Genomic DNA, 26,751 nt, shown 5'->3' with positions numbered 1-26,751 from the left:
GTAATTATTAGCACTACTGTACAATAATAATTTTCTCTACTCCCTAGTATTAGTTTATAGGAGTTTTACTGTAGCCTCAAAATTTAACTTAAGCGGCTTCATACTGTACCTTTCAACTATGGGAGAGGAGAGACTCCAAGGTGAAACAGGAAATGGATTCCGAGGCTGTTTGTGTTTGTTCATCATCGCGATGCATTTATATACATACCAATTCATGTTTCTTAACTCACGTTTAAGATTAAACAGAGCTTTTGGGTTCGCAAGCAACTAGAGAAAAGATAAAATTTTCAATCGCAGCACGAGCTAAACGAATCTTGAAGATGAAGTCGCTTGCTCCTTCAGCTTTTTCTACGAATATTGGCACTCTGGGAACTGCTTGCGCTCCTACTCGAACCGAGATAACTGTCAGCCTAAAGCAATTTATCTGCTACATATCGGCTGGTATCTTCATACTAGTAGGGAGCTTGTTTTGCAGTATAATGATTGCTACTCTGCTTATGAAAGTTGCAGGTGCTGATCAAGAACATCGACCTAGCGATATGAAATCCAATACAACATTCAAAGATGTCAAGCGTGTTGATGAGGCTAAAGCTGAGCTCGAGGAAATTGTTCACTATCTTCGAAATCCCGAGGTAGTACATGCGAATTAATTCATGCAAAATAATATTAATTTGAGCCTTTCATATAATTATCAAAACTGACTGTTTTCTTCTTCTTTATAGCAATTCACCCGCTTCGGAGGTAGACTTCCGAAAGGTGTTTCTTGTCGGTCCACCCGGCACAGGTAAGACTATGTTAGCCAGAGCTGTTGCAACAGAAGCCGACGTTACCTTTCTTCGCATGTAGTGGTAGCGAGTTTGATGAGATGTTTGTGGGCGTTGGAGCTGCGAGAGTGAGGAAGCTTTTTAATGCTGCAAAAGAGAAATCTCCCAGCATTATATTTATTGACGAAATAGATGCTGTTGGGGGACAACGAAGATCCGATGGCTATAGGGATACAGTGAACCAGTTGCTAGTCAAACTAGATGGCTTCAAACAAAATGATGGAGTAATTGTGATAGGTGCGACTAACTTTCCGGAATTATTGGATAAAGCTCTAGTGAGAGCTGGACGATTTGACCGTCAAGTTTTTATCCATATGCCAGATGTTAAAGGACGGAGGGAGATATTGGAATCATACATGTCGAAAGTAGTTGCGGCAGATGGTGTAAACCTGGGCGTTATTGCTAGAGGAACTACGGGGTTTTCAGCTGCTGATCTTGCAAACTTGGTCAACATTGCAGCCGTGAAAGTAGCAGTTGATGGTTCTAAACAAGTGAGCATGGCTGATCTTCATCGAACATGCCAAGGATAGGATCATGATGGGAACCGAGCGAAAATCTGCAGTTAAATCTGAAGAATTACGAAAGCTCACAGCTTTTCACGAGAGTTGCCATGCACTTGTAGCCATTCATGCCGATGGTGCACTTCCGACTCACAAGGCTACGATTGCATCACGAGGAATGTCTCTCGGCATGGTTATAAAGAACAGAGGACGAGATTGGAATAATCTGTTTGAATTAGATAATTGCTTTACAGTACAAAGCTTAGATTTATACAAGGACTATAGTCTATCTAAGTTAAGAACTAATTGTGTGATTTACAGAATATATTGGATTGAAAGCAGATACAAGAAACAGTTAACAATAAGTAAATCAATATTCTTCGATTTAGGATCTGCCATTGATTCTCAGAGTAATTGAAATTGAAGCACTGATCAATGCAATGACCTGCAAGCTGGACTATCTTTCTTGGTTATCATTCCCCCGCAAGCTGAGAGGACGAGCACGGACCGGAAGCTTGGATGCAAGAAATTGGAAACACTGAGTAGATAAGCCCTTGGTGAAAATGTCAGCTGTTTGGTCAGCAGTAGAAACATAGGAAACTGCCAGCTCTTGTCGAACAACCTTATCACTCACATAATGGTAATAAACTTTGATATGCTTGGTTCTGGAATGGAATACGGGATTGGAGGCCAAAGATATAGAGCTGATATTATCACACCAGATCCGGGGACATGAGAGATACATTAAGATCACAAAATAGAGATCGAAGCCAAGACAACTCAGCAGCTGTGTAAGCAAGCTGCCGGTACTCAGCTTCAGCACTGGACCTGGAGACTGTTTTATGTTTCTTTGAGCTCCAAGAAATCAAGTTGGGGCCAAGATAAACACAGAACCCACCAGTGGAATGACGATCATCCGAATCACCGGCATAATCGGCATCCGAATAGGCAACTAACTTGTGAGAACCTGGCTGATAAACTAACCCATGATTAAGGGTACACTTCAAATATCGTAGGATTCTCTTGAGTCTTGACTGCCACCCAATGAACATTAGTCGGTGAGTGCATGAATTGACACACTTGATTGACAGCATAGCAAATATTAGGACGAGTGAGAGTGAGGTACTGTAAAGCCTCAACAATACTTCGATATTCAGAAAGATCCTCTAACTGGACACCATCATAGACACTAAGCTTTTTTCCAGATAAAACAGGCGTAGGATAAGGTCTAGAATCATGGAGCTTGGTCTTTTTCAACAAATCCACAATATATTTGTGTTGTGTCAGATGCAAATGATCACCATTATAAACAGCCACAATACCAAGAAAGTAATGAACAGAGCCCAAATCTTTCATAGAAAATAAGGAGTTGAGATTATGAATGAGGTGTGATATGTGAGAAGAGTTGTTACCCGTGATCAATATGTCATCCACATAAATGAGAAGAATGATATAGATGCCTCTATTATTGAATGTGAACATGGAGTAGTCAGCTCGTGATTTCAGGAAGCCAAGTTCTTCTAAGTAATCTGAAAAGCACCGAAACCAAGCCCGAGGGGCCTGTTTTAAACCATATAAAGAACGGCGGAGCTTGCAGACATGTTGTGGGAATTTGGGATCGACAAAGCCAACAGGTTGCTTCATATAGACGTCCTCATTGAGATAACCATGGAGAAACGCATTTTGGACATCTAACTGTCTAATTGGCCAACGATGACTGACTGCAAGAGCAAGAACGAGGCAAATTGTGGAGTGCTTAGCAACTGGACTGAATGTTTCAGTATAATCAAGGCTCTTTTGCTGATGAAAGCCATTGGCGACGAAATTGACCTTATATCGCTCAATACTTCCATCTGAGCGTTTCTTGATTCGGAATACCCATTTATTAGGAAGAATATTCATTGAGGAGGACAGTGGAACTAAGGACCAAGTACCTGCCTGTTGCAATGCTTTGAACTCATGATACATTGCTTCACGCCATTCTGGATACTTTGCAGCTTGTGTATAACAAGTAGGCTCAAGAGGAAGAGCGAGGAGAGTAGAGTGCATAGCATATCTGGGATTGGGCTTGCTAATTCCATGTTTGCTACGAGTGATGACGCCACCATGATTTTGTACCTATGACACCAAAAGAGAGGATAACAATGGTGGAATCGGATTGTCAGTGGGGAGAGAGGTGGACGAATGGGGATTGGTATGGGTAAATGGTGATGCATCTGTCTGTGCAGAGGAGGGTGAAATTTGAGTGGGAGTACTCTGATTTGGGAGAGAAGGGGAAGTTGGAGATTGGGATTGGGAGGAATCACCAAAAGTGAGAACTGGGCGTTGTGGGTTACGAGTATAAACTTGTAGAGACGGTGTGGGTGGTTGATGTTCATGGTCTAAAGGAGGAGCAACGTTTGCGGCAGAAGGAGAAGGAGAGTGAGATTGACGTGGAGGATCAGATATAAGTGGAGAAGGAGAAGGACTTGGAGAAAGAGATGGACTTGGGCCTGATAATGGGCCAAAATTTATTATGGACTGATCTGTTGAGGGATCAATGGAGGAGCCTGAAGTGAGAGCAGGTTTGGTAAATGGAAAACTAGACTCATCAAATAACACATGACGAGACAAATAAACACGACCTGAAGAAGGATCAAAACAACAATATCCTTGATGATTGAGTGAATAACCCAAGAACACACTACATTTGGACCGTAATTGTAATTTAGAAGAGTTATAGGGACGAAGATAAGGAAAACAAGCACAACCAAAGACCTTTAAAGAGTGATATTGAGGCACACGATGAAAAAGTTTTTCATAGGGAGAGATAGATGAGTCGTCTCCACTCCTTAGGCAACTTCAATGTGCTCCGAGACTCCTCTCTCATGTAAATTCATGCTCCCTTATATAGGGAAGATTTCTGCTCATCTTTGGCTTCATGTTTCCTTATAAAATTTGGGTTTAGATTCCTTTCTTCATTTGGAATGGGAAAACCTTAAAATATCTCTTGTAGAAGTAGGAATAAGTTTATCATTGAATCCTCATCTGAATGAACTTCCTTGAAACATTAGGATTGATGATCTTGTGCCACAGAACTTGAGTTCTCTACGAATGGTTGTAAATTCCCGAGCAGATTTCCTGTTCGACCTATCTTCACTCAAATAATCATAACTTTCTCCAGAAGTATCAAAATCGAGATCTGTAAAATTATACAGAAAGTAGACATCCGTAGCTTTCCATACGTATAAGGCTCATTGTCTGATTCGATCTGGGTAACTCCCAGTAATTCGGTGAAGTTAGGTGTTTTGCACAGACAGATTCTGGGACCTGGGCGTCTTTCAATCCTAGTTAGCTCATTTTAGCTTATTTTCTTCTCTTTATGAGACAAGCCTACAAAAACACTAAAACATGTAAATGAATCATAAATAAGGAGAACTAAACAAAAATATCAAGATTAAGAGGCATAGAAATATAGGAAAATATGAGCACATCAAGAGGCATAGTTAAGAACTCGGGATGGAAGACGATTGATGATATACACTGCCGTATTGAACGAGTCAACCCAATACGTTGATGGCATATGTGCATGGGCTAAAAGAGTGAGTCCAATATCAACAATATGGCGATGCTTTCATTCGACCAAACCGTTTTGTTCAGGGTGTTTTGGACAAGAAAATCTTTGGAATATTCCATGAGTGGATAAATAGGATTGAAAAGCATGACTCTTGTACTCACCACCTTCATCACACTGAAGCACTTTTATAGGACGATTAAATAATTTTTTCACGTAAGTACGAAAAGTGATAAATAATTGAAAGACTTCACTCTTTTGTTTCATGGGATATATCCAAGAGTAGCGGGAATAGTCATTGACAAATAGTAAATAACATTTAAAACCTTGATGAGATAAAAGAGAGGAGCACCAAACATCCGAATGTATTAATTCTAATGGGAAATTTGAAACAGAATCTGATAATTGATAGGGAAGTTTTGTACTTTTCTCTAATGGACATGATTGACAAAAAGAGAAGGTGCTTGATCCCATTACTGGAACAACTTTATTAGACAATACTTTAGATACTATAGCAGAAGATGCATGACCAAGGCGAAAATGCCAAGTTTTAGCTGAGACACGACTGCCAACATAAGCTAATGAACTAGAGACTTCGGATGTTTTTGAAGGAAACCGTAATGGATAAAGGCCATTTTCACTCTTCCCATGGTAGAGCATCTTCCCCGTCTTCAGATCCTTAACACAGAAGAAATTAGGATAGAAGATAAAATAACAATGATTATCAATAGTGAATTTGTAGACTGAGAGAAGATTAGTAGATGCAGAGGGACAATGAAGAATATCATTGAGATGAAAGGAGGAAGAGGAAGAATGAAGCTTAGAAGAGCCAATGTGTTTAATAGACAATCCATAACAAGAATTAATTCCACCAAGATTATCAAGACCTTTATAAGTGTTAGGAGAATCAATATTACCTAGGTTTGGTGTCACATGAGAATTGGCCCCGGTGTCTGTTAACCATGTTTCTTCAGAAAGAGAGTGATGAGCAGTCATGGCAGTGAGCCGAGAAGATGGGACACGACCCTTATAAGATAAATTGAGGCGGTTGAAACAGTCAATAGCGGAGTGGCCAGGGCGAGAGCATATTTGGCATTGAATGTGACCAGTATTGAAAAAGGAGTTACCATTGCTTGTGGTGGTACCTGGGGCTGGACCCAAGATGGAAGACCTACGAGACCCAGAGGAGCCACAAGAATGAGAGAACGTATCACGCCCTCTAGAGTGAGCAGAACCAGAACTTGTGATTCCACGAGAATGCGATCCTCCACGGTTGGAACCCCCACGGCCAGAGATGAATGAGTTCCGACCTCGTCCCCTAGATTGAGTGGCATGAAGTGCATGGATTCCTTCGTCAGCAGCAGGAAGAGCATATTCAGAGACGCAGCGCTCCGCACGAAGGAGAAGAGCTTCAAGGGCTTCATAAGTGATAAGAGAATCACGAGCTTGAGCGGAGCTGATTGTTTTTTCATATAGGGGGCCAACATTGGTCATGATAATGTTGACAAGATCCGCATCAGGAACAGGAGAACCGGCAAGGGCCAATTTGTCTGCAATGGAATTGAGTTTGTCCAGGTAATCTGAAATAGACATATTACCTCTAGTGATGTGAAGAACATCAGCGCGGAGTAGAAGAACAAGGTGCTGGGATTGAGAAGCAAATCGGGTTGCTAATGCAGTCCACGTAGCTTGAGAAGATGTGGAGCGGGCTACAGTAGAGAGGACTTTGGGGGTGAGAGAACCATTGATCCAACTCAGGACCATATGATCTTGTAGAAGCCAAGGCTCGAAGTTCGGATTGACTTGATCAGTGAGTTTACCTTCTTTGTCTTGCAGGAAGCAAGGGTGGCATGGATTGGTACCATCAACAAAACCCCAAAGTTTTTGACTTTTCAGAATAAGAGTGATCTGAGCAAGCCATAGGGGATAGTTAGTGCGGTCAAGTTTCATTGTGAGGAAGTTGGTAACATAAGGAGTATTTTCAGGGGAGGAGGTTGAGGAAGCCACGGGACGTGAGAGAGGGAAAAAATTAGGCTCTTGATACCATAAAGAACAGAGGAAGAGATTGGAATAATCTGTTTAAATTAGATAATTGCTTCAGAGTACAAAGCCTAGATTTATCCAGGGACTATAGTCTATCTAAGGTAAGAACTAATTGTGTGATTTACAGAATATATTGGATTGAAAGCAGATACAAGAAACGGTTAACAATCAGTAAATCAATATTCTTTGGTTTAGGATCTGCCATTGATTCTCAGAGTAATTGAAATTGAAGCACTGATCAATGCAATGACCTGCAAGCTGGACTATCTTTCTTGGTTATCAGGTTACTCAGCTGACTGAAAAGGATGATGAGATGAGAAGAATGCGGAAGCAGATGCTTGCTGAGCTTGATGTTTTTATGGGAGGTCGTGCTGCAGAGGAGCTAATATTTGGAGAAAATGAAGTTACTTCCGGCGCATCATCTGATATTCAGAAGGCAACTTCTTTGACAACTGTTTGAGCCTAAAAGTAATTTTGGTTTCCAAACCCCTTTCAAAAAAAAAAAAAAAGTAATTTTGGCAAGATCCCTTTAGGGGATTTAGCATAGCAGGCCGATACCTTCAGCCCAAAATTAAGTATACTTGGGTTTGGGTTATAACTTTACCCATTCCAAGATCCATAAGGAAAACGAGTCCTTATTGGAATCAGGTAGCGGAGATTGAATAGGAAACTTCAATCAATAATTCTTATATGGCAAGGAACAGTCGAAACCCTAGGGTATAAATACCAGGTTTCAAGGACGAAAAAGGAAAAACTCTTTAATAAACTAATCTCACAGATTATCAAAGCCTCTCCGGAGCAAACCTACATGCAACGTAGTTGCAAACCAGCTAAGCAAGGGTAACGCCCTCGCAACCCAGTGAAGCTAAAGTCACGCTTTAGCAAACCCTGTGCTTTCTCCTAACTTCCCATTGATTGCTATGCTTAGTCTACAACACTAAGTATCGATTCGGTGAACGCAAGAGATCACAACCAAAGCCCTTACCCGTAAGGCAAGAAGTCCTTTTCCGAAAGGCATAGAAAAGAACCTTGTGACGAGGTTGGTGCTCTCCTCATCCACAGCGTTTGAGAAGAAGTCAGGCTAAGGGACTCCCCGATGACTGCACCCCATGGTGCTGGCATGCTCGCGCACTCAAAAAAGACAGTTTGCAACCAGACTGGTTTTGGAGCCAAACATTTTGGCACGCCTAGTGAGACCTTTTGAAGCATTTCTTCGCGATCGTAACCATTGGGAAGTCAAGCGCAAACACTTACCAAAAGGTTTACGTTAACTGCCCAAACCACAAGACCTCCAGTTATAGGCCATACTCTCGTGTAGACTATCGTGGTCTTTCTAAAGAAAAAGTGACTCAAAGATTTTCTCTCAACCCTCCATCACCTGATATGTCAACTGAACAAGGAGAAAGTCACTCGCTCGCTACTGAGGGCCAGAATGTCACTATTAGCCAGGCAAATGAACCTGTCAACACTTCCGTCGCCACTAACTACATGGGAGGCGAGGAAAGAAAGGCCTTCGTTACGAAGCCTATTCCAAAAGGAGCGACTGTTGAGGAACATATTGCGATCATCATGGAGAATCACGATAGACATCGTGAAAAGGTAGCTGCTGATTTTGACGGTAAATCGCGAGGACAGATAAGCTCATACGCAAACTAGATGAGCGCATTGCCCAGCGTGCTGAGGATACAAGGCAACAGATTGCACAGTTTGATAATGCAGTAAAAGTTCATGCCAGAGGTATCACCGACGAGCAGAGCCAGCGACAAAAGCAGGTCATGGAGGCCATCTCGAGCCAAGTCAAGCATACTGCATCAGAGTTGGCAACTCTTCGCAACGAATGGTCTAACCTCGTGACCCAGATTGCCATGCAAAGAGCGGAATTGTACCAGGCTAAAAAGGTTATGAATAAGGTTCTAGGAGATCCTACTGCCATCCTTGGTTCGCTGGGCCAACCCTCGGGCTCTGGCAAATACATACCTCTGAATGCTAGGGAAAAGGCTAGCAGCAACACCGCTACGCCGTCTGCAACGATCGCTGCCTCGTCAACAGGGATAAAGCTATAGTAATCGGCGACAAAGAGAAGTCTACACCCCTAGTAGTGCAGAAGAGTAAAACTTTGAAGTTTGGCGACTCTTACAGATCCTGTCGTGTTTGCTCAATATGACAGTGATGGAGTAGAGAATATATACCAAGAGCTTCCAGGAAATTACTAAAGACTCGATCAGGCAGGCAATCCAATCAAGATAATGGTTCTGGTAAAGGATGTGTCCACGCCAGCTCTGACTCTTCAGAAATCCACTATTGCCCGGACCATTCGTCTGGAGGAAGGAACAGCGACCGCTACCCAGGCTGCACCTCTCCAGACGGCTAGCCAAACAGTGGCGATACCTCCGCCTCCTGGCCCAAATTATGTGAGACGTGAGGAGGTTGAAGAGATGATCAGGTTGGCTAACCTTAGGGCCCACCTTGATGGAGTTTATGAGGGGTCTTTCCCGCCGCATATAATGCTCGCGCCTTTTCATATTTTCTACTTTTTCAGGAGATGATACTGAGAATGCGGCAACTCATCTAGCCAGGTTCAGGGTGCAATGCGGCCTGTATCAAAATGATGACATCCTCAAGTGCAGAATCTTTGGTACTTCTCTTTCTGGAGCTGCTTTTAGATGGTTTTCTAAGTTTCGACCAGGATCAGTGACAGATTGGCCAGCAATGGAAAAACTTTTCCGAGAAACTTTCGGGGCTAACTAGCCTGAGGTTGACTTGGCTTCTCTCACTCATATGGCCCAACAGCCCACCGAGTCTGCTGTTGCTTATCTTCAATGCTTCCAGATTTAGAAGGCCAAACTGAGTATGGTATTGCTTGAGAAAGAACTAGTTAAGTTGGCAATCAAGGGTTTGGAACCACGCCAGCGAAAGAAGCAACATGGCAGCATGATCCAATCAATGGGAGAGCTTATCACAGAGGTGGGTAGCTTTGAACATCTTCTCAGAGAAACTGACGCTAGAAAGAATGCGTCCAAAGGGACATGTGTCCCCGGAAAATATAGTACAATGGCTGCCTTGAACTATCAACTGGCCACCTATGATCCTTATTATCAAGGTGATGAGGTTTACCAGGATGAAGATGATGAAGAGGAGAATGAAGTCTCCGCATTTGAGCTGACAGGGAGGAAGAACTCAGCCTTGAAGTAGTTGAAAATATCTAAGGAACATGTTAAGCTCAACTCTGTAGCTTTCACCAAACCTGAGTTCGCGACGTATACATATGATGCCAATAAGGCACATGAGATTTTAGATGAGATGATAGTCGCGAACATGGTGAAGATAAATTTCGGACCCTTCCCTCGGCCAGATCAGTTAAAAGGGAAAAAGTACTACAAATTTCATAATTGCACGACTGACTGTGTGAAGCTGAAGGACCAGATTCAGGTATAGCTCAATAAAGGTAGTTTGCAGGTGGAAGCCCCGATGAACTCAGCAACATTAGTGGACCTAAACCCTTTTCCTGACAGTGGGGTCAATATGGTTGATGTGAATTGGACAAAGAAAAACCAAAGGAAACCAACACTTGATTTGACTACAAGGAGTCAAGAAAAAGACAAGGATGAGGTCCCAGCAAAGAAGAAGGCCAAACCTGTCAGCGAGGGCTCACTAGTGGTCCTATGTTCGTGATGTAAAGAGGAATGTGGCATCCAAGTGTCACATGAAGAGGTCGAGCAGACGTTACGTTTTGGCTCTTTCCCTCCAATCAAGTGGGCTTCGCCATTGCGAAATTTCCAACCTTCTAACCCAAGAGCAAGAGATAAGATGGAGTCACCGCCATCCCAAAAGGATTCCAACCTGTTCAGGAAATTGAAAGCAGTTGCGGCCGAACAGAAACAAGACGGAAAGGCTGGCAACGGACACAAGGATGTCTTGGCCAGACCTTATATACCGCCTGCTTCGACCTCCTCCATCAAGGAGGGTAGATGGTACACCAGAGAAAAGGGGAAGGCGGTAGAGATCAGCTCTTCCAAGAAAAGAAAGTTGCTGCGCAGGTTTGGAGAAGCCAAGCGAACACTAGAGGCTTTAGATCAAGGCCTGATCAAGCCTTCGCAATTGGTTAAATCTCCTGAACAATATCAGAAGGAGATGGAAGCGCTAGCCGTTAAGCTATTAGTGGCCCCCAGCAACTTTCGAAAACAAGCAAGCTTAGAGTCAGGGGCATCTAAGCCCAGTGTTTTCTGCAGGATCACTAAAGAAAGGACACCACCGCCAGCTAAAAAGGAAAGCTCGCCAACCAGGAGACCACGTGTCAGGCGCAAGCTGTTCCGCAAGGAGCCAGAAACCAAATTTTCAATTTTGAGAGACTGGGGTGCAAGGACAACTCTACAGATGCCTTGCGGTGGAAACCTAAGAAAGTCCAAAGTTTGGTGGTCCCACCCCCAAAAGGGGGCCCAGCAGGGGAACAAAAGCCGGAACCACCAAAACAAGTTGTAGCGATACAGGAACACAACCAGGATGAAAAGCTGGTCCCCGCGAACGAGTCATTGGTTGCTTTGGTAGCCAGATAGTTCAACACTGAAATCCCAGTCGATGAACCCAAACTTAACCTTGAAGACGACGTGGACGAGATAGAAGTGGTTGACACCTCCTGCAACATGGTTTATGTGCTTCCTGCGAAATATGCTTTGCCAGTCGCTGTGCAAGAATGTGTAGAAGTTGAGGGAGGTAGCGAACAACCTCTGGAGATTGCCTCAGCGGCAATAACACCTGCAAAAGAGGCGGTTTTCCTTGAAACAGAAGATGCCAATAGCAAGGAGTTGTTTATGAGCTTTACAAGACCAATACCTGCTATAGTCTAGCACATGCAGCCTTTGTATATCACGGCGGAAATTGGCGCCACCAAAGTTAGCAAAATCATGGTCGATACCGGAGTCGCAGTTAATGTCGTTACTACAAGGACCATGCAACTCCTTGGAATAAAAAAGGAGAAGATATAGTCCACGTTCCTGACGCTTAAGAACTTTACGGGGACTGTAACGAAGACATTAGGCCTACTGTTCTTGTGTATCAAGGTCGGCCCCGCAGAAGGGGTTTATGCTTTCTTTGTTACAGATTATTATGCGGCCTACAATGCCATTCTAGGCCGGGATTAGATTCACCAGAGCTATTGTGTTTCGTCCACTATCCACCAGGAACTGATTATATGGAACAGGGTTACTGATAAGGCTGAGATGACTAAGGTTGATCCTCGCCTGTTCCCTGTGTCCGCGAATTATGTAGATGCCAGGTACTACTTGGAGCCAATCGCTCCATTGCAGGTCAGTGGCATCGACAATAAAGGCTGCCCCACAGGGGTGACGACCTTTGATTTGACATAGTGGGGGCTCATGCTCGCGAAGGAAGACCTGGAAAGGCCTGGCCACGCTGTGCCTAATACTTTTAGTAATTAATGGATTACCTCCATTCTTTGTACGAAACGTTATCCTCATACTTGGTGGAAAAAGAGGCCCACGATCGAGTCGCGACCTTAGAAATTGTTAATGAGGAATTCTCTGACATTAAGGGGAACAAGAAGAAATCCAACTCGCCCCAGCGGCATTGGATGACACACCTCTGAAGGTTAGGGACCCTACCGAAAAGGTCAATCTAGGAACAACTGACAAGCCCATGGAAGTGGCTATCAACACCTATTTAGAGCCTAGCGAGAAACAGAGGCTCATCGACTTATTACTGGAATACAAGGACTGCTTCACGGAAAAATACGAAGATAAGCCCGGCCTATAACTAGACTTGGTATGCCACCAGCTACCAACACTCCCTGACAAGAGGCCTGTGAAGCAAGAGCCGCGAAGAATGAACTCTGAGACCCAAGTTCTGGTCAAAGAGGAAGTTGAAAAAATGCATAAGTCAGGCATTATCAAGGTGGCCAAGTACAATCAGTGGTTATCCAATATAGTGCATATTCATAAGAAAAATGGTAAAATGAGGGTTTGCGTGGATTACAAAGACCTTATTTTGGCTACCCCTAAAGATGTCTACCCCATGCAGGTCGCGGACATGCTGGTAGATGCAGTCGCCGAGCATGAACTGTTATCTTTCATGGACGGAACAACGAGATATCACTAGATTCCGGTCGCGGAGGAAGATAGACACAAGACCGCGTTCCGCTGCCCAGGGTTCGTGGGCTTTTTCGAATATGTGGTCATGCCCTTTAGACTGAAGAATGCTGGGGCCACGTATCAGAGAGCCATGAACCTGATCTTCCATGACATACTTGGGAAGATCTTAGAGGTTTACATTGATGACGTGGTCGTGAAATCTAAGAAGCAAGGAAACCACATTGCAGATCTCAGAAAGGTTTTCGAGCGCATGCGACTACACAAGCTCAAGATGAACCCCGCCAAGTGCGTCTTTGGAGTTCAGGCATGCTACTTCCTGGGGTTCATAGTCCATCCAAGGGGCATTGAGGTCCCGGAAGATAAGGCTAATGAGGTTATCAATGCATCTCCCCCGAGAACGAAGAAAGAGCTACAACAGCTACTGGGTAAGATTAATTTCCTGGGACGCTTCATTTCCAACTTTGCTAGGAAAATCCAACCTTTTCCCCATTGCTAAAGCTGCAAGGACAAAACGAGTTTGTATGGGAACCTAAACATCAAGAGGTCTTTGACAAAATCAAGGCCTATTTAGCGAGCCTGCCAATGCTCATTCCTCCCAGGGCCGGATTTCCATTAAAATTGTATATTTCAGCAACTGAGGCTTCCATTGGCAGCCTACTCGCTCAGGGCGATGAAGAGGGCGTAGAACATGCCATCTTTTACCTCAGTAGGACACTCACAGATTGCGAAACAAGGTACACTCCAATGGAAAAGTTGTGTCTTATGTTATACTTCTCAGCATGCAAGTTGCGACATTACATGTTGTCCTTTACTACTTGCATCATTGCTCAAACCGATCTAGTCAAGTATATGTTATCGCGACTTATCCTGAGAGGTCGTATTGGCAAATGGGTGCTCGCCTTGTCAGAATTTTTTCTTCAGTAAGTCCCACAGAAAGTAGTCAAGGGACAAGCCATCGTGGACTTTCTGGCACATACATCACCCTATGCTGGACGTCCCCGTGGTGAGAGACTTAGAGATTGCTGTTGAAACTTTAGATCGCCTAGATTTGGCCTGTTTACTAGAATATGCTGCACTATATCAGGCCATTATATCACTCCAACCCTGGGTACTGTATTTTGACGGTCAAGAACAGATACATTAGCAGGGGCAGGAGTCGTGTTGGAAAACCCGACAGGCGATCGTTTTTCCTATTCTTTCCAGTTAGAATTCCAGTGCACCAATAACCAAGCAGAATATGAGGCCCTCATTATAGGCCTAGAAGTGTTGCTGGAACTAGGAGTTAGAGACATCCAGGTTCGCGGAGATTCATTGCTCGTGATCAATCAACTTCGCGAGAAGTTTAGGTGCACAAGCTACCTGCTTGCACCCTATCTGGATCGTGCACTGGAGCTTTTGAACCAATTTGATGATGTGGACTTGGAACATATTCCTCGCGAGAGAAAATTTGCAGCCAATGAGCTCGCCCAGCTGGCTATAAGCATTACTTTGAAGTATGGTGTTCGCGGGCGCGCTCTAAAGGTCAAGCACTGCACTTTGCTCATGGCTCGTGCGGCCTGACCTACTTGATGAGGCAACAGTGGTTGTCTTAGACCCTATTGATGTGGATTGGCTAGCTCCTTTGATCGCCTACCTTAAGGAGCCAGACTCCTCTACTGACAAGAAGATACTCTTTCTCGAGCTTAATTACTTTCTCAAAAACGATGAGATGACATCGATTTCAAGTGTGTATATGGCCGCGAAGCGAAGCGACTGATGCGAGAAGCACATACCGGTGTATGCGGAGCTCATCAAGCGGGTCCTAAGATGCGCTGGCTGATTCGGAGACATGGTTATTATTGGCCCAGTATTTTAAAGGATTGCATCGCGTTCGCGAAGGGTTGCCAAGATTTCCAGGCACACAGACTAGTCCAGCACATTCCCAATATATCCATGCAGCCTATTATAAAGCCTTGGCCTGCGCGAGGCTGGGCATTAGATCTTATTGGGATGATCCATCCTCATTTATCTCTCCAGCACAAGTTCATCATTGTCGCTACAGACTTCTTTACTAAGTAGGTAGAGGCTGAGCCTTTGAAGGAGGCCTCGGATGCCACCATTCGACAATTTATCTTTCAAAATATTATTTGCGGGTTTGGTGTTCCGGAGGTGTTGGTCTCAGACAGGGGGGCAGCATTTATGGGATGCAATATGCAAGAGCTTGTGGCAGACTTGGGTATCCAGTTTATCCACTCTACCCCTTATTGTGCTCAATCCAATGGCCAAGAAGAGGCCAGTAACAAGATTATCATCAAGTTGCTGAAGAAGATACTCGCAGAGAATCCTCGCCAATGGCATGAAACATTGTATGAGACACTATGGGCTTATAGCACTTCCAAGCGGAAACTACAGCCACCACACTCTATGCTTTAATGTTTGGCCACGATGCAGTTCTCCCTTTGGAAATCAATGTTCAATCCCTGCGCGTCCAGGATCAACATCATTTGATTGGTGACTATTATGTCCAGGCTATGTGGCAGGAGCATGAAGATCTTGGCGGGAAGCGCTTAGAGGCTTTGGACAGCTTAGTGATGGAAAAGCAACGCATCGCTCGCGCCTATGATAAGAGGACACGCGGGCGCAACTACAAGGAGGGTGACCTTGTGTGGAAAGCAGTCCTGCCACTCGGCGAGAAGTTGACCGGCCGCGGTAAATAGACTCAGCGCTAGGAAGGACCCTTTGTGGTTCACTGAATTCTTGTTCGCGGGGTTTTTCACCTTAAGGATTTGGACGGCGAACTCCATCGTAACCCAATCAATGGCAGGTTCTTGAAGAAATATTACCCAAGTGTCTGGAAATTTGAAGATCCCCTAGATCCACCTGTTCTTAGGACAGGGGGCAAACATATTCTTACTATGTTCACGTCCTCCCTTACACTTAGGCCTCCTCAGTGGCCCCATTGTCATGTATTCGCTTCACCTAGTAAGACTAGGGGCCAACATTCTATGCCTTCAGGCCTTGTATTCGCGGCCTTGTTTTCTCTGATTGCATTTAAATTTTAGAAATTTCTTCAATTCTTTTGACAATAAGTGTTAAAAGTTTGAGTATGTTTAACATGGCCTATACCAGAGGCCTTACTATGTTAAAAAAAAAAAAAAGTAGCGAAAGAAATATGATTGTATTCATAAAGTGGCTTTGCGGCCAAAAGCAATACAAGTACATTCGCGAAGGTTACATTTGCAAGACTACAAAGCCAAAAGTGGCTGAAACATTGTACTTCAAATCTTTTACGAGCTTCTGGGTTGTCTGTTAGGAGGGCAGTCAGATGGTCACTCTTCCTCTTGCTCTCTTCATGTTCCTTAGATCTGAGTTGCAGCTGCTATCGTTTGTACTCGGAGGAGAGCGAAGGAAATAATCTATCGCAATCCTTCCAGTTGGTTATCCTCCAGGATGAAGGTGGTCATCAGAGGAAAGTGCAGCCCAGTTGCCCCATCTCCCTCCAGGACAAAACGAAAGTTCGATCCGCTAAGTCCAGGCGGTAAGGCGTCGAAGAAGAGCGTACGGCCTTGGGTGGCCTCCCACCCTTCTTCGATTTGCTCTGCTTAAGGGAACCTAAGTAGAAGGACTGCTCAGAATGTGGTATCCCGCGTTAGGAGCGCCGCATGTTGTTCAGCCTAACTGAAACCGGTGAATCCCATCCAGACTTTTTGAGGCCAAAGACATGCGGCTAGACCTGAGATTAGGCCATAAAGCCTACCCAGGACTTGAGATTAAGCCATAAAGCCTAAGAGCTAGAGACTGATAGCGGGATTGTGAGGAGAAGATTTCAAGAAGGAAAGGAAGAGAAGTAGGGCTTGCAAGACTATTTATGGGTAAGCCATGGTTGTGGGTATTTCACTTCTACAAGTACATATATTTATAGCGCCAACCTCAGTGGCCTCAACCCTTTGATGGACGGTTGAAGTAGGTTCAACGCCATCAATAAGAATTGAATGCGGTGATCTCGGAAATGAAGGAAAATTGAAGATGCGTGGGAAATGGAACGGTCTTCAAAGAGGTAACCGCTTCGTTTCGTTTCGAGATTATCTTTTAAAACCATTTTAATGCACAATTAAGGCAGAGTTAAACACCGTATTGCCTACAAAATTTGAAGTAGTATTTGGGCCAACAAAGTGGGCTAAATAACTAAATAATATTAATATTAATATTCTTCATACAAAACAATAGGCCTAATACTAGAGGCCTAAAGTCCCCGGCCCGCATAAGTTAGACGGAGGAAATGCTCATCCAGGAGAAAGCCAGTGTCAGCGGCGGCTTGTTCAGCTTGTTGTACTTCTCCGCGAGCTTGGGCCAGGTTTTGAGATAGCGTTTCAGAAACGGCTAAGGGTTGCTCCAGTTAGGCTCCTCATGGGCGAGCCTGGCCGTCACTGCTGCTAGTTCGGCCTGGAGTTCCTGGATCTGAGACTGAAGATGATTCTCTGCGAGCCTCAAGTCTCTAATAAGGGTGGCCCGCTCACCCAGAAAGTCACGCAGGTTGTCCATCTGTTGGGTAAGGGCTTCATAATGGGCTTGGGCTTGTCTGGCCTGTGCCGTCGAGGCCGTTTTCTCATTAAGCCACCTAGGGAGATCATCTAACAGCTTGTCTATATCACGGAACTGGACTTCAGTGATGGCTCGCTCGCGGAGAAGAATTTAGAGATACTCTAAAGCTCTCGCGGGCGCGCCTGGCGTCAGAATGTCAGGTCCCAGGAGACGACGAAGGCCTTCTCTAGCGTCATCTACAACTCCAGGGGAAGTCACTTCAAGCACACGAGCAAACCGCTCTAATATGGACGGATGAGCTTGTTGAGGTGCAAGAACAGCGACAGGGGCCTCAAGAGGCTTCGCGACAGGAGTTGCATCTGGCACTGGCTCGGGATTCACGCCTTCCTCTGCTTCAAGTACTTGGGGGGCAGGTTCCTGGTCAGCCACATATTCGCCAACTGGCCCAGTGGGGTTTTCGCCAACTATTGCCTCGGTAGCGACAACCATCTCCTCGTTCTGAAAGGAGTTCTGACCTTAAAAAGCGGATTCAAATTTGCTCACCACCAATATTTTGGTGGTGATACCACCACTCAATACAAAACTGCCATGTGTTATAAAACACAATTATAATTAATCATGATGTTTTATTAAAAAGTTATATTTTAAGTATTCAATTAATTTTATATGACATGGTAAGTTTTAATAGGGTGGTGATATCACCACAAAATAAAAGTTGTGAGCAAATTTGAATCCCTAAAAAGCACTGTGAGAATATCAGAGAGTCAGGACGAGGGGCCAAATTAAAGGTGACTATGAGAAGATATACCTCTTCAACAATGGGCTCGCGAAGAGTTTCAGAAGCATTAAGAAGGATGGGGGTCTCTGCAGCCAGTTGTTCCTGAACAACCTCGACAATGTATGGAACCGATTCAGGCGCTACTTGTTCCAGGTGTTGAGTTGCAGTTGGCTGCTCGTGAGGGCTGTCTAGAGGTGGCATTCTTTCCTCAGCCTTAGGCGAGCTATCATTTAGAATCTACACTGGCACCAGAGTCAACTGCAAGTCACTCGCCACATTGACAGGAGGTGGAGGGTTGGCTAAATCAGGTGTTGCTTGAGCATGTGAAGAGGATTCTCCTCCACCTGCGGCTGATGATCCTTCCCCAATTTTCCTTGAAGGACCTGTGGATCTGTGACGAACCTGCAAGCGAGGAGTGTTATGGGTTCATACATAAGAATAGAACAAAGATTGCAGTGCTCACTGTAGGTATGTATTACCAGTCGATCAGCGAGTGGTTCGTCTTCTGCCCATGGGTCAGTTCGGGGGTCAGAGCGATTGAGCTTTCGGGCTAGAGCGGCGGCAATCTATTAAAGATTCAGGAAGTCACATTAGACTTTGAAAGAAAACATCAAGATAATAGACTCTATGAAGAACTCCTTACTGTTTGTGGGTCTTCATCTTCAGAGGAGTCTTCAACTTCAGGCTCTGTCACTGTTGCTTTTTGTTTCGCGGCTTGACCGGTGGCCGGAATAGCATCACTTGCTTGACGTCCTGACGGCGACATCTCCGCTGCGATAAGATATGAGTTAGGGGAATAAAAGGTAGAAATAAAGGAGGAGAGTGGGGAAGTGCTAGCAGAATTACCTCTCGAGAGGGCTCGCAGATAACGATTCCGGCTTGAGCAGGACTCGGGGTTCGCGCGGTTCACGGAGGTTGTGCTTCGTCCTCAGGGAAGCGAGGAAGCAGCTCAGTATCAGCTTTATAAGGATACCTCAAGTCTTGAAAGAGGGTCGCGAAGAGCTCATCATCTTGCTATCTCCAATAGTTAACAGAGACTTCTGACCACCATTGGTCGTAGTCCTCGGCGACCCCATCAACGGGAGCAATCTTATTGGCCCAGTTAGGAAGGTTGACCAGCGCGAGCATGCTTTGGGCTACTGGAGGCCCGGTTGTGGGGTCAATTCTGCGCCAGGAGGTGTTGTAGTTCCAAGCGTCATAGAGGGGGAATGACACAAGTTGGATCAGGCCAAGTTGGTGAGCAAAGTGATTGGGGGCATAGACCTCGTAATTGAGTTCATCAACAGCAAGCCTGATATCTGAGCAGGAGATCGCGCGGTGAAAAGCCAAGCCCGCACAATCACTATAATTAGGATCCCTAGGAAGGAATCCATTTTCAAGAAGAGGCAGGAATCTTCCATCAAGCACCAGATCCGAATATAGCATTTTGTCAAAAAGGTACAGATATGAGAAACATTCAGAATAAGGTAGGGATGTGTACCTTGCCTCGCGGCATAGCCATTGACCAAGAAGCTCATCAGCCGGTGGGAGCGATGGAATGTCTTCTCAGCGAAAATACGGGAAGTAAGTTTGAATCCAGAAGTTGAGGATCCAAAAAGGGCCGGAAATGCCAGTCTCGAAAGGATGCATGGTAGCTCGGTACAGAGTATGGTAGAGTGTGCCTAATACTGGTTGTCCGAGCCCTACGCGGCGGCCGTTATAAAGGGCCGTGGCCAGAAAAGTCCAAGATTAAAGACTAGTGGATTTGTTGACAGAAGTACAAAAAATGAATTTGCAAAGCTAATACTCCAGGAAAGCAATTCCACCGGTCACATTGTGCTCTTTGCCATAATAGGTCAGTCACCGCTGATAAGAACTGTGGCCGGTTTGAGCCATTGTCGAAGCGAATGTGACTAAGTCAAATTGACCATGTACGTAAGGTTCGTCGTCGATAGGTAGGCCAGTGATGGTGAGAATATCTAGCAAGGTGATGCTCATTTGGCCGAATCGAAATTCGAAAGTGTTGGTGGCGGTGTTCCAAAAACAAAGAAAGGCGGCTAGCGGTGAGCGATTGCCACCGCGTGGAAGGCGAAAACATATATCAATGGTGTGGGTAATACCTGTCGCGTTCCAGCGAGCCAGATCTCGCGCTCTTGCCTAGCGATACCAAGAGAGCTCAGCCGCGCTGATGGTGGGCCAGTTCCCTATTTTGGCTCTGTGCAGATGCGCGCCCCAGCTATTGAAATCTCCAGGGGTCCTTCGGAGGGCCAGAATGGGTCAACGGATGGGAAGACCGTAGAAGGCGAGAGCATCGTCTGGGATGGAATCTCGCGGTGAAGGACCCAGTCTGGCATGATGGTTTAAGAGTCTGAGAAGCAGAGGTCTCTGGACGTTGGTATGAATGAAGCAGCGGGCACCGATACTGGTTCCCCAGGTATGAGCAGCCTTCTCGTTGATTTCCTCTTCCTGATCGATGATCATTTTCTTAGGGGGAGCCATTTCTGGGCTTCTGAGAAGAAATAGTAGGGAACACGAAGGTCTCTAGGTTTAAGAGAGACTGGAAAGTTTCTGATGTGACAGGTTTGAAATGGCTGCGGGGTTTAAATAAGAGATTTTGTAAGGGAAACGATGTTCCGAAAAGACGTTTTGGAAGTGAATGGACGCGATCCCTCATTAATGGCCTCGTTTCGGTCATCATGCGTGTCGTTTAAGTCCCCTTCAATTAGTTACATTTTCGCTGGCCTGATTTCAGGGCCTGGGGGCAATGTTTGAGCCTAAAAGTAATTTTGGCAAGATCCCTTTAGGGGATTTAGCATACCAGGCCGATATCTGCGGCCCAAAATTAAGTCTACTTGGGTTTGGGTTATGGCTTCACCCATTCCAAGATCCATAAGGAAAACGAGTCCTTATTGGAATCACGTAACAGATATTGAATAGGAAACTTCAATCAATAATCTTTCTATGGCAAGGAACAGTCGAAACCCTAGGGTATAAATACCAAGTTTCAAGGACGAAAAATCGACAACTCTTCAATCAACTAATCGCACAGATTATCAAAGCCTCTCGGAGCAAACCTACCTGCAACCTAGTTGCAAAACAGTGAAGCTAAAGTCACGCTTTAGCAAACCCTGTGCTTTCTCCCAACTTCCCAGTGATTGCTCTGCTTAGTCTACAACACTAAGTATCGATTCGGTGAACGCAAGAGATCACAACCAAAGCCCTTACCCGTAAGGCAAGAAGTCCTTTTCCGAAAGGCATAGAAAAGAACCTTGTGACGAGGTTGGTGCTTTCCTCATCCACAGCGTTTGAGAAGAAGTCATGTCAAGGAACTCCCCGACGACTGCACCCCACGGTGCTGGCATGCTCGCGCACTCAAAAGAAATAGTTTGCAACCAGACTGATTTTGGAGCCAAACAATAACAAATATGGTCACAATGTATGGAATGAGCTTGAAGATTGGGCTTGTTTTCCATAACTGCGAAGAAAGTTTCAGAAGTACTTTGAGTGCTGAAACTAGATCTCTTATTGAGAATGAGGTGAAAGAACTGTTAGCTAGAGAAGGCTTACAAGAATGCAAAAAACATATGGACTACTCATCTTGAAGAGCTTCATGCACTAGCTAATGCATTACTTGAGCATGAGACTCTTTCTGAGAGTCAGATTAAGGAATTACTTGTTCAGGTAAACTCTCTTCCGTCTGCGCAAAACACCCATGAATCTAACTAGTAAACTTACTAGAAATTACTTACTCAGCCTCCTGGAATTGTAGTAAACTTTTGTGAGACGTAAATTGTAGTAATCTGATTTAGCTTCTTATGGTGAGCAGGCTAACCAATAGTTCAAATCTTTAGCATATTGCAGTATTGTTATCCATTATCTAGCTATATATAGAGTGTTTTGTTTTACCTTAAAAAAAGAAGAAAAAGAGGACTCGAACTCAAGACCGTATTATCAGTTTCATCCTCAACGGAGTTCTTTCCGGTGCGGAATTAGATTAAAGATAACAAAACTATGGTCTTCATTCATTGAACGAGTGCATGATATAGAACTATATAGAGAGCTAGTCAAAACAGCCGTCTCAAAAGCCTTCTATGATTTCTAATTAGAAAAGTCATTGACTAATTAACCTTTGGAAAATTTCAAAATATATAATAATCTGTGGTTAGTATGTATAGGATTCGTGCATATAAATCTATCAGAACCTAAAGTTCTCAACCACCCAGGATGACATATATTGACATGGTTCTGTGGACTAATATGGTGTTGAAAAAGTGAAAATTTGACGCTGGTCCAATATTTTGAACTCATCAAAGATTCAAAGTATCAATCAATTTTAATCTCTGTTGGATTTGTTCATTCATGGCGGTTACTTTACAGTCTTTGCTTGTCTCCCTCAATATGCAGTCAATTTGGGCGACACCGATACAACTCATACAAGAAACAAAAACTGGTCTCTAGAACCCACAAAGGAAAATTAGGGAAAAGAAGTCTCAATTTTTGGTGGGCTTGACGGCCTTGACCCCTAAGGCCCTAAGTGGTGGATGTCCCAGTAATCTTTTTTTTTGGTCAATAATGATAATTCATTAGGCTGATGTCCCAATAAATCGGTTCTGTTTGAAAATTGGAATAATTCAATTGTTTAGGTGAATACACACTAAAATACTATCAGTGTTCATGTTAAACATATTGATGATTTTTTTTAGTCCTTTTTTTTTTTAAATGTTTCATGGTCATGTCGCATATATTACTTGATAATTAATGTCGAGTGCTATATTATATAATGGAGACCAACTTATAACAACGACATCGACTACATCGTGATGTGGTTTAAACGAGAAAGCCAAAAAACAGGAGTCGCAAAAAATTGAATGAAATTGGTTATGAGTTGGAAAACTAATCAGCCGGATGGCGAAGATGGCCCCATTTTGACACTCAAAATAGAAGTATCCGTCGCCAAAAGAAGAAAGCATCTACATATCAAAATCTTGACTACTCAAAAATTCCAAAAGAAAAATTCGAACGGTGGCTCCAATTATCTTTGTGCCAAGTCAGCAACCACCCTTCTCACTGCTTCCTGGAAGGCAGACTCGTCCCATTCGTTCGCCTACATAAAAACAAAATTAATTAATTAATTAGTCCCTCATCACTAATTAATTAAAGATTAAAAGTGTAAAGACCCCCTTCCTTCTCATTTCCTCTATCAATATTAATATTTATGAATAATTTTATACCATGCATGCATGTTAAATAGTTAGCCATCAAAATTACCTTTACCCAGAATGATAATTAATTAGTATTAAAATCTATGCTTAAGAAAGTTAATGTTTTGTGGTATTCTTAAAGTACGTTTTCAACTTTGTTGGAGTTTTATCTGATGAACTTTCCTAGAAATGAAAGGAATTAAGCTACATTTGCTTTGCATGATCTGCTTAATCAATCTATTAAGTAACTGGGATTGCATACCTGATCATCAACTCTTAATCTCAAGACCACGCGGTTGATGTTGGGATGTAATTCTGTTTTCCAAGTACTTGCTTCCATGGACACCACGCTCAAGTTCTTAACTTGCTTCAAGAATTCCAAGATTCTAATTACCATATCTTCGGTCGAACATTCTCCTGATCTCACAATCACTTGCAAGGCAATAATTTGCTGATCTGGATCTGTGCTCCAGCCAGATACATGCGTAAGCATCACAGTAACTCTTTCTGTTGATGAGGAGCCAGCTGCTTCTTCTTCTTGATCTTCTTTTGCTATGAGCCTTGCAGCTGCCTCTAACTGCTGGTTTCGTTTGCTAAGCTCATCAACTTGAGCTTTTAAACTAGTTAAGTAGTCCCTTGCAGTTGTAAGCACTGATGCTTTGTCTTTCTGCATAATGCAAATTAAACAGCAGGTTACAACTTACAACCAAACCTGCCAGTACCTCATCATCAACAGTCATAGGTTTGTAAATTGTCATTTTAAGTACTTAACAATTGTTCACATTGACAATTTGATAACATAACACATTAAAAAGTTTAGATGTACCTTGGTTCCAGGAGGAAGTAGAGATTTCAAAGAATGAAAGCTTTCGTTGAGTTTCTCACGCCTTTTGCGCTCAGATATCATATGATGCAACTGACTTGTTGTGGGGCGGGTGGCAGCTTGCATACCCTGATCGCGAATTCTCAGTAAATTTAAGCTTCTCAAGAAGGAAATCGATCTCTTCACCATAGTTTGCTTACGTACTGCTAAATTAGCAGCGCCTTTCGTTTGTGTTCTTGGGGCCAAAGGCGATGAGATATAATTATAATTCTTGAAAGCACTGCTGGGTTTCGGCTTTAGATGACTAGGACTAGGGGCCGGATCATCCTTCAATGCTGGAGGTACTGATTGGTGTGAAGATATAGAAGGAGATGAAGAAGGTGAAGGAGTAGTAAGGACGGCAAGGATTGCTCTTGTAATTTCAGCATCTTCGATCTCAGGAGCTGGTAATTGGATGTTCCCTCGAATTCGAGAAAATGCTTGCATGGCCTGTTGATGAGGATTAGTACTACTACTAGTACTGCTAAATATGTTTGTATTTGGTGATACAATTGGTTGCAATGATGAAGTAAAGTTTGTAGTATTATAGACTTGATCAGCTGGGATATTGAGAGAAGTAGGTGCGGTAGACGTTTGGAGAGTGTTGAAGAGGAGGGATGAATATTCGGGGCTATCCATGGTTGAGTGCGATCTCAAAGATGAGGAAGATGATGAAAGTTGGTTTTGCTGCTCAGTATTTGCTCTAGAACTAACTACTTCTACCGTACGTGGAGATAATTGTGATCTACAGAAAGCTTCTGGCAACATCCAGCTTCTCATGATCAGTTCCTTCTTTACATTCATCTACAAATTAATATTAACAAAGAAAAATCAGAACTCAATAATTCAGATGATTATTTGTTAATTGGTTATGGAAATGCAAGCTAGTCTTACTTGAGACACATTGGAGAAGCCGAGCTCAATCTCTCCACTCTTGCACCCCATGAAAACTGCAGTCTGTACTAAGGAGTGCATAATGAGTATATTGGGTGTACATATAAATGTATTTGTATAGCTAGCATTAAATTATCATAATGATAGCAACCTACCTTAATTCTTGCTTCCTGATAAAATTGCTTCTGAATTTGAACTGATGCCAGTCTTAGGAGATCCATTTCTTGCAACTCTACGTAGGCAAGACCATTTCTGAAAGCGAATCCTGGAACACATCTGATCATATATATTTGGCAGAAATTAATTAGACTATATTAATTTACCAATCTTTCTATCAGAAAAAATGTATAAGAAGACTAGTACTGATCATGGACATGCATATATGTGCTTACTCATTTTGGACAATCGGGAACATTGATAGCCGATACTCGTCGAAAAGCCTCCGAGCTAGACTAGGTCCAGAAGAAGAAGAGCTACCGGGTTGATTTTCTTCATCATAAACACCATCAAAAAACAATAAACAGCTGCATATCCACAATCACCATTCACATATACATGAGTGGCTTCATTTAGTATCTTATTAGAATACAGATCGAGAGATGGAGTAGTGAGATGTATATATACATACTTGGGAATATAAGACCGCCATAAGCAAATGTAAGAGCAGCTAAAAGACTGCTTGACGAGTTTAAGAAAATTGGCGCGAGAGCCTTCATCAAGCTCGAACGCAGTGTCCATATACAGATACGATGGAGGCTGAAGGCTAAGAGGTATCTCTATTGCAACTGATTTGATCGAGTTTATGTGATTCGAATGTGTTCCTTCTGGTCCTTCATTTTCACAAATACGCAGGATGTCTAGAGAGAATTGAAAGAGTCTTAAGATATCCTACATATATGAGTGGTCATATACAGAAGAATTCAGGAACTTAATTGTATTAGGTAATAATATAATTAGCTGACACAGATACTGAGAATAAAGAGCGATTGAGTTGAAAAGTAGTGGTGAGGGAAGAAATTGGAACAAGAAGCTGGAAGAAGGTCCCTATGCAGTTGCGTACAAGATTACCTCATCAGATAGAGATAGCTAGAGAGAGAGAGAGAGAGAGCTGGTTTGTTTAGTGAGGATATATGACTAGGAAAAAGAAGTGGTAGCAGATGAGAACTTGAAAAGTAGTAGCAGGCTAGTAAAGCAAAGCCAGAGAGAGAGAGGGAGAAATATGAGAAGCAGCCAGGCAATAAGGGATAGCAATAAATTTTGTACTAATAGTATGCTCAATTGTATGAGATTTGAAAACAGAAAAGTAGTGGTCAAAGTCCACCCTCACGACCCATATTGAATAATCTGCATCCATGGCAACTTGGGTTGTATTCTTAGATTTGAAAAGGGTCAAGGGAGGAAGGCAGACCATACTGTCCCTTTCTGGCTTTTCTATAGTTCTCTTCTATCTCCCACGTACGTACTTCTCTTTCCATCTTTTATGTTTCTTCCC

General features: G+C 43.5%; 1 protein-coding gene and 1 pseudogene across 2 annotated transcripts; one reads left to right on the top strand and one right to left on the bottom strand.

Annotated features, from left to right (window-relative positions):
- Positions 1-261: 261 nt before the first annotated feature.
- On the top strand, positions 262-22,140 carry LOC112183560 (annotated as a pseudogene).
- A 939-nt stretch (positions 22,141-23,079) lies between these two features.
- On the bottom strand, positions 23,080-26,410 carry LOC112188150 (putative transcription factor bHLH041). 2 transcript variants are annotated; one of them, XM_024327199.2, is made up of 7 exons: positions 25,888-26,410; positions 25,652-25,748; positions 25,415-25,535; positions 25,260-25,322; positions 24,330-25,169; positions 23,766-24,170; positions 23,080-23,406 (listed from the first exon to the last, which is right to left on the bottom strand). In XM_024327199.2, exons 1-7 carry the CDS (start codon positions 25,973-25,975, stop codon positions 23,335-23,337), a joined length of 1,686 nt encoding a protein of 561 aa, XP_024182967.1. In that variant the 5' UTR covers positions 25,976-26,410; the 3' UTR covers positions 23,080-23,334. The 2 variants fall into 2 exon arrangements, with proteins under 2 accessions (XP_024182967.1, XP_024182966.1); XM_024327198.2 differs by having other exon boundaries at positions 23,081-23,406; positions 25,652-25,783; positions 25,888-26,408.
- Between the last annotated feature and the right edge of the window lie 341 nt (positions 26,411-26,751).

Source organism: Rosa chinensis, chromosome 2, assembly GCF_002994745.2.
Source record: "Rosa chinensis cultivar Old Blush chromosome 2, RchiOBHm-V2, whole genome shotgun sequence".
Taxonomy (NCBI): domain Eukaryota; kingdom Viridiplantae; phylum Streptophyta; class Magnoliopsida; order Rosales; family Rosaceae; genus Rosa; species Rosa chinensis.
The sequence above is the reverse complement of the archived record's forward strand: the minus strand, read 5'-3'. Positions and strand labels throughout refer to the sequence as shown.

Coding starts and splice junctions, on each gene's coding strand:
- LOC112188150 (XM_024327198.2), bottom strand. CDS start 25,997: ATGGACACTGCGTTCGAGCTTGATGAAGGCTCTCGCGCCAATTTTCTT. Junction 25,784..25,887: donor TGGCGGTCTTATATTCCCAA/GTATGTATATAT, acceptor GTGGATATGCAG/CTGTTTATTGTTTTTTGATG. Junction 23,407..23,765: donor GATTAAGAGTTGATGATCAG/GTATGCAATCCC, acceptor GTTTTTATGTAG/GCGAACGAATGGGACGAGTC.